This window comes from Heterodontus francisci, chromosome 11 (assembly GCF_036365525.1).
Source record: "Heterodontus francisci isolate sHetFra1 chromosome 11, sHetFra1.hap1, whole genome shotgun sequence".
Taxonomy (NCBI): Eukaryota; Metazoa; Chordata; class Chondrichthyes; order Heterodontiformes; family Heterodontidae; genus Heterodontus; species Heterodontus francisci.
The window spans coordinates 89,931,577-89,939,276 of record NC_090381.1 but is presented as its reverse complement, the minus strand read 5'-3'; the positions used below and the strand labels follow the sequence as shown (position 1 = coordinate 89,939,276).

At 43.2% G+C, this 7,700-nt stretch overlaps 1 protein-coding gene across 10 annotated transcripts in view; it reads right to left on the bottom strand.

Annotated features, from left to right (window-relative positions):
* Positions 1–4,584: 4,584 nt before the first annotated feature.
* The window catches only part of LOC137375375 (very long-chain specific acyl-CoA dehydrogenase, mitochondrial-like), a 106,906-nt gene continuing 103,790 nt past the window's right edge, over positions 4,585–7,700 (bottom strand). For 8 of the 10 annotated variants that reach the window (XM_068042468.1, XM_068042470.1, XM_068042464.1 and 5 more), the window contains one exon: positions 5,823–6,058. In XM_068042468.1, coding sequence (XP_067898569.1) covers positions 5,921–6,058 — 138 coding nt within the window. In that variant the 3' untranslated portion in view covers positions 5,823–5,920. Of the gene's footprint in view, positions 6,059–7,700 lie in introns of all 10 variants that reach the window. The other 2 variants (XM_068042466.1, XM_068042472.1) reach the window with 2 other exon arrangements.

Genomic DNA, 7,700 nt, shown 5'->3' with positions numbered 1-7,700 from the left:
ACATTGCAGGGTAGATGCTAGTGTTGTAGCTGTACTGGAACAGCTTGGCTAGGTGCATGGCAAGTTTTGGAACACAGGTCTTCAGTACCATTGCCGGAATATTATCAGGGCCCATAGTCTTTGCAGTATCCAGTGCCTTTAGTCGTTTCTTGATATCACGCAGAGTGAATCGAATTGGCTGAAGTCTGGCATCTGTGATGCTGGGGACTTCAGGAGGAGGCCGAGATGGATCATCAACTTGGCGCTTCTGGCTGAAGACTGTTGCAAATGCTTCAGCCTTATCTTTCGCACTGATGTGCTGGGCTACCCCATCATTGAGGATGGGGATATTTGTGCAGCCACCTCCTCCAGTTAGTTGTTTAATTGTCCACCACCATTCACAGCTGGATGTGGCAGGACTGCAGAACTTAGATCTGATCTGTTGGTTATGGGATCGCTTAGCTCTGCCTATCGCATACTGTGTACACAGTTTGGCACGCAGATAGTCCTGTACTGTAGCTTCACCAGGTTGACATGTCATTTTGAGGTATGCCTGGTGCTGCACCTGGAATGCCCTCCTGCATTCTTCATTGAACCGGGGTTGGTCGTCTGGCTTGATGGTAATGGTAGAGTGAGGGACATGCCGGGCCATGAGGTTACAGATTGTGGTTGAGTACAATTCTGCTGTTGCTGATGGCCCACAGCACCTCATGGATGCCCAGTTTTGCATTGCTAGATCTGTTTGAAATCTATCCCATTTAGCACGGTGGTAGTGCCACACAACACGATGGAGGGCAGCCTCAATGTGAAGGCGGGACTTCGTCTCCACAATGTCTGTGCCCTGGTCACTCCTACCAATACTGTCATGGGCAGATGCATCTGCGGCAGGCAGATTGGTGAGGACGAGATCAAGTATGTTTCCCCCTCAGCACCTGCCGCTTACCCAGTCTAGCAGATATGTCCTTTAGGACCCGGCCAGCTCGGCCAGTAGTGGTGCTATCGAGCCGCTCTTGGTGATGGACATTGAAGTCCCCCACCCGGAATATATTCTGTGCCCTCGCCACCCTCAGTGCTTCCTCCAAGTGCTGTTCAACATGGAGGAGTTCTGACTCGTCAGCTGAGGGAGGGTGGTAGGTGGTAATCAGCAGGAAGTTTCCTTGTCCTTTGATCTGATGCCATGAGACTTCATGGGGTCCAGAGTCGATGGGTCCCTCCCTACTGTATACCACTGTCCCGCCACCTCTGGTGGGTCTGTCCTGCCAGTGGGACAGGACATACCCAGGGATGGTGTTGGCAGCGTCTGGGACATTGTCTGTCAGGTATGAATCCGTGAGTATGACCATGTCAGGCTGTTGCTTGACTAGTCTGTGGGATAGCTCTCCCAACTTTGGCACAAGTCCCCAGATGTTAGTAAGGAGGGCTTTGCAGGGTCTGTCGTTGTCATTTCCGGTGCCTAGGTCGATGCCAGGTGGTCCGTCTGGTTTCATTCCTTTTTATTGACTTCATAGTGGTTAGATACAACTGAATGGCTTGCTAGGCCATTTCAGAGGGCATGTAAGAGTCTAGAGTCACATGTAGGCCAGACCAGGTAAGGACAGCAGACTTCTTTCCCTAAAGGACATTAGTGAATCAGATGGGTTTTTACAACAATCGACAATGGTTTCATGGACATCATTAGACTAGCTTTTTAATTCCAGATTTATTAATTAAATTCAAATTCTACCTTCTGCAGTGGTGGGATTTGAACCCATGACCCCAGAGCTATACCCCGGGTCTCTGGGTTACTAGTCCAGTGACAATATCACTACACCACCACCTCCCCTATGGAGATACTATGGCAGATGGCCAAAAACCTGGTCAAAGAGGTTTTAAGGAGCCTCTTAAAGAAGGAGAGAGAGATAAAGAGACGGAGAAATTTAGAGAGGGAGTTCAAGAGCCTATGGCATTGGCAGCTGAAGGTGCAGCCACCAGTAGTGGAGCGATTAAAATCTGGGATGCTCAGGAGGCCAGAATTAGAGGAGCACAGATATCCTGAGGTTTGTGAAGCTAGAGGAGATGACAGAGATACAGAGGGGTGAGGCCATGGAGGGATTTGAAAACAAGGGTAAAAATTTTAGAGTTGATTCATTACAACTAATCCGATGTACGCAATCCAATAATATTATCTGATATACTCCACACTCTCTCCATATATATACCACATCCCTCACAGTGATACTTTCTGATATTACATGACCTCAGATACAACCAGTATTATTTAGCTGTCTCTTATTAATAGGGAAAATTATGAAAGTGGCATATTCGAAAACAAGTTACTTGCCAGAAGATTCAATTAATAGAATATTATAGAGTATATCTAGTATAAAAAGGATCCAGAGGGAATAAATGAAGGGGAAAAGCTTTCCGGGGAAGTTAACACCCCTTCCCAATTCAGAATGAAAGGCATCAGACACTGAAAAAGCTGGTTTTCATTCAAACTTTCTGTAGTTAATCTGAATTCCCAATTCACAACTCTTTAGCATATTTTCTACAGACATGGAATTTTGCAACAATATGTTTCTTTTGATAAAACACACAGCTCTAACTGAAATGAGATTCACCACATGATTCTGATTCAATGTTTTCTTCCCGAACATAGGCAGGTGTTAATATAAAGAGGCATTAGAAAAACAGCACTGATCAGACAAACAGTAAGATCAAGCTACACAGGAGACTGATATTTCCAGTCAACAGTGGTTTTCCATCACTGTACCAATTACTGTTGCTCTTCCATTAAAAGCCCCATTTCAAAACAGAACAACTAAGGCAGTCATCGCAATGTCATTTCCATCTGTGTCCTGAGACTCACCATCAAATAAATGGATAGTGTTTCCTTTAAAATAAAAATTCATGTTTATTATTTTTTAAATCAGAAATTTCTCTATAAGCTGATCTCGAAAATGTAACTAATAAACTCAAGCTCCTCAGATCCTAATTAAGAACAAACTTATCTCATCGTAGTGCCTTTCACAACTTCAGAATGCTCCAAAGTGGTTCATAGCTACTGAAGTACTTTCAAGTGCTGCCACTGTTGCAATATAGAGAACCCTGACAACCAAAATGTGCACAGCAAGATCTCACAAAAGGCAATTAAATAAATGACCAGATAATCTGATTTAGATGTTAGTTGAGGGATAAATGTTGGCCAGAACACCGGGAGAGCTCCCCTACTCTTCTCCAAATAGTAGCATGGGATCTTTTCTAACCACTTGAGAGGGCAGACAGGATCTCGATTTAATATTTCATCCAAAAGACACCACCCTCAACAATGCAGCACTCCCTCAGTACAACACTGTTTACATGCTCAAGATTCTGGAATAGACTTGAACTTGACTCAGAGGCGAGAGTGCAATCATTGAGCCAAGGCCAATACTTAGTCAGAACAGACCCTCCTCCTCCCTCCCAGAAAGATTTATATATTTGTTTTACTATATGAAACATCAGTCCATGCCATAAACTTTGTATGCAGAAGTTCTTCACATATTCGGTAAAAGTAATTCAGTGAGTTGAATATTCCTTTTAGAACACCATTACCATGTTAAATTTGTTCCCTTGGGCCTCATTAAATGTATTTGTGAACCGCCTGATCACAAGGCTGCTGTACTTGTCAAAACATGCTTATTGTTGCTTTAACAGCCTGTTAATGCTCGATAGTATAAAGAATAACAGATGGCTGTGTAATATACTCAAGAGGCTTGGATGACACCAAAAGCTGTAAAAGTAAGTTTCACACAGTTTGCACGCTAATCAAAACCCAGAATGTTACTAATATTGATATTTAAATTTGCCAATATTTTGAATTTAACGTGACCATTTGACTTTGACGAGTCCTACTCAGGCCCCCTCCCCCAACTCTTTTTCCGGTACATTGATGACTGTATCGGTGTCGTTTCCTGCTCCCACCCCGAACTGGAAAACTTTATCAAATTTGCTTCCAATTTCCATCCTTCTCTCACCTTTACATGGTCCATCTCTGACACTTCTCTTCCCTTCCTCGACTTCTCTGTCTCCACCTCTGGGGATAGGTTGTCTACTAATATCCATTATAAGCCCATCGACTCCCACAGCTACCTCGACTACACTTCTTCACACCCTACCTCCTGTAAGGACTCCATTCCATTCTCCCAGTTTCTCCGTCTTCGACGCATCTGCTCTGATGATGCTACCTTCCATGACGGTGCTTCTGGTATGACCTTTTTCATCAACCGAGGATTCCCCCCACTGTGGTTGACAGGGCCCTCAACCGTGTCCAGCCCATTTCCCGTACCTCTGCCCTCAACCCTTCCCCTCCCTCCCAGAACCGTGACAGGGTTCCCCTTGTCCTCACTTTCCATCCCATCAGCCTCCATATCCAAAGGATCATCCTCCGCCATTTCCGCCACCTCCAGCGTGATGCCACTACCAAATGCATCTTCCCCTCCCTTCCCCTGTCAGCATTCCGAAGGGATCGTTCCCTCCGCGACACCCTGGTCCACTCCTCCATTACCCCCACCACCTCGTCCCCATCCCATGGCACCTTCCTCTGCAATCGCAGGAGGTGTAATACCTGCCCATTTACCTCCTCTCTCCTCACTATCCCAGGCCCCAAACACTCCTTTCAGGTGAAGCAGCGATTTACTTGTACTTCTTTCAATGTAGTATACTGAATTCGCTGCTCACAATGTGGTCTCCTCTACATTGGGGAGACCAAGCGCAGACTGGGTGACCGTTTTGCGGAACACCTCCGCTCGGTCCGCAAGCAGGACCCTGAGCTTCTGGTTGCTTGCCATTTCAACACTCCCCCCTGCTCTCATGCTCACATCTCTGTCCTGGGATTGCTGCAGTGTTCCAGTAAACATCAACGCAAGCTCGAGGAACAGCATCTCATCTACCGATTCGGCACACTACAGCCTACTGGACTGAACATTGAGTTCAATAATTTCAGAGCATGACAGCCCCCCATTTTACCTTCATTTTTAGTTGTTTTTTCTTTTTTCTTCTTTTTTACATTTTTTACAACCCTTTTTTTCCATTTATTTCATTTCATCTTAGTTTGTTCAGTTTGCTTACCCACTGTTTTTTTTCATGTCTGCACTTGCTGCTGTTCAATATTCAGTCCGTTGACACCTTATCTGTACTAATGTTTTGTCTTTCAACACACTATTAACATATTGTTTGCCTTTGCTCCATGACCTTTTGGTCAGCTATGTGGCCTTGTCCAATCTGCACCTTCTCCTTTGTTATCTCTTGCCCCACCCCCACCTCACTTGCTTATAACCTGTGACGTTTTAAATATTTGTCAGTTCCGAAGAAGGGTCGCTGACCCGAAACGTTAACTCTGCTTCTCTTTCCACAGATGCTGCCAGACCTGCTGAGTGGTTCCAGCATTTCTTATTTTTATTTCAGATTTCCAGCATCCGCAGTATTTTGCTTTTATGACTTTGACCATAGGTCACCCCAATGCTCTGACATCAAAGCATATTGTGGACAAATGTTCAAGGTTCAAATTTGTAGAAACTCTTAAAAGTGAACTAGCATTGTCACAATTTTTCAGATCCCAAACATACAGAAGTCTTTAATAAGTAACCTCAATCATCATCACTTGGCTTCATGACTGTCCAGCAGCACAAAATCAGTGACTGATTCATCAGCAGGCTGCTCTTCCCTACATTCCAGATCTTGAAATGAAGTGGAATCTCAGGAAAGGGCAACTGCGTGTTGCTGAAGAAAGTGGAAAAACATAGATTCCGTAGATATTTAAATTCAGGACAGGCTTTAGAGGCTAAATTTGCAAAAAAAAAAAGTATTTAACTGATGTTTACAAAATGTTCTTGTTCTTGTTCAAGAGGGCTCAACATGCATTTATTGTAAAGTGCATGAAAAATGCAATTGCTTAAAAAAATTGGCAAAAGGCTAAATTTGCTTAGAATCCAAGTGGATGGTTTGCCACTACTCCTCCCTTGGCCACAAGCTGCTTTGATAAAGTCCTCATGTTGTTGATGACCTGCATGCTGGACGCAGACTTTAGTGCATTCAGATTGTTGGTTATACGAGCAAATGCCTGAAATAAAGACAGAAAGTTAGTTAAAACACAACATACATTTTCTAAATAGCATTCAGGTAATCCAGAATGTGCACATTGAATCATTATCTTTAATTCTGTTGTAATGTAGCATTTCTGGAGACACAGGACAGTTCATAAATTTGACCAAGTATGTTGTTGGGTGTTTTTTGTCACAAATAAAGGGGTAATTGCTAGTATGTTGTAAAAACATGAAAACTTTCCTTTTAATCAACATTAGCATGAACAAAAGGAACAATAATTGGAATTTATTTGTTATAATACTGCTTGATAAAATACATTAAAATCTACCCACTCATAGTTGGAAGTCTTTCTAGAATTTATAAAACCTTATCCTTAAAGGTTGGCATAGTGGAGCTGATCTTCTGGGATGATGGTGTTAGCCTCCTGAGATGTCAGAGTGATGAACCTGTCTTTAGAGATCTGTATCCATTCCTCCTGGATTCTCTGCTGCTGGGCTAATTCACATTCTGCATTGATAGCTACTTTTAGCTTATATTTCACTGCCCTCAATCTTGGGAACATAGGAACGTAGGAGCAGGAGTAAGCCATTCAGCCCATGGAGACTGCCCCCGCCATTTAATAAGATCATGGCTAATCATCCACTTCAATGCCTTTTTCCCCACACTATCCCCATATCCATTTATGTCATTTGTATTTAGAAATCTGTCAATCTCTGCTTTAAACATACTCAATGACTGAGCTTCCACAGCCTTCTGAGGCAGAGAATTCCAAAAATTCACAACCGTCTGAGTAAAGAAATTTCTCCTCATCTCAGTCCTAAGTGGCTTCCCCCTTATTTTGAAATTGTGTCCCCTGGTTCCAGACTCCCCAACCAGGGGAAACATCTTACCTGCATCTACCCTGTCTATACCTTTAAGTATTTTGTAGGTTTCAATGAGATCACCTCTCATTCTTTGAAACTCTAGAGAATACAGGCCCAGTTTCCCCAATCTCTCTTCATAGGACAGTCCCACCATCCCGGGAGCAAAGTCTGGTGAACCTTTGTTGCACTCCCTCTATGGCAATAATACCCTTCCTAAGGTATGGGGACCAAAACTGCACACAGTACTCCAGGTGCGGTCTAACCAAGGTTCTATACAATTGAAACAAGAAGTGTATTTCTAAGTGACACACTTATATCTGCTTCAATCAGGCTGACATAGCTGTCAATTTTTAACTTTTTGTAATCTCTCTCTCTCTCACCCACACACACTCACTCATCATTTCAGAGTATGATGGCTGATGTGCCCAGAGATGTACTATCTGCCTTTTATGGAGACACCGTTTTACCTACAATAGACAGAGAACTCCTGTAGTACCAAAACCTAAAGCTACCTAAAAACTTCTACACTTACTAAAACTTTGAATTTTTAGTCTCAAAACACCATGGTATGTATCCTGATTCTTAAAGAAACCTCCTCAGCTTTTTTCATGAAACAATCAGAGTAACACATGCCTTAGAGGAGTTCATCCTATTAAGAATCAATCACTGCAAACAGCCTTATGAGTACCTTTGATGGCCTCAGGTTAACAAAGCAACAGAATCCATACATTCCAGATGGTCCTTTCAATGCCCTAACTTATCCATTTTCTTTTTTATCTAAGAGTCTTACACTCC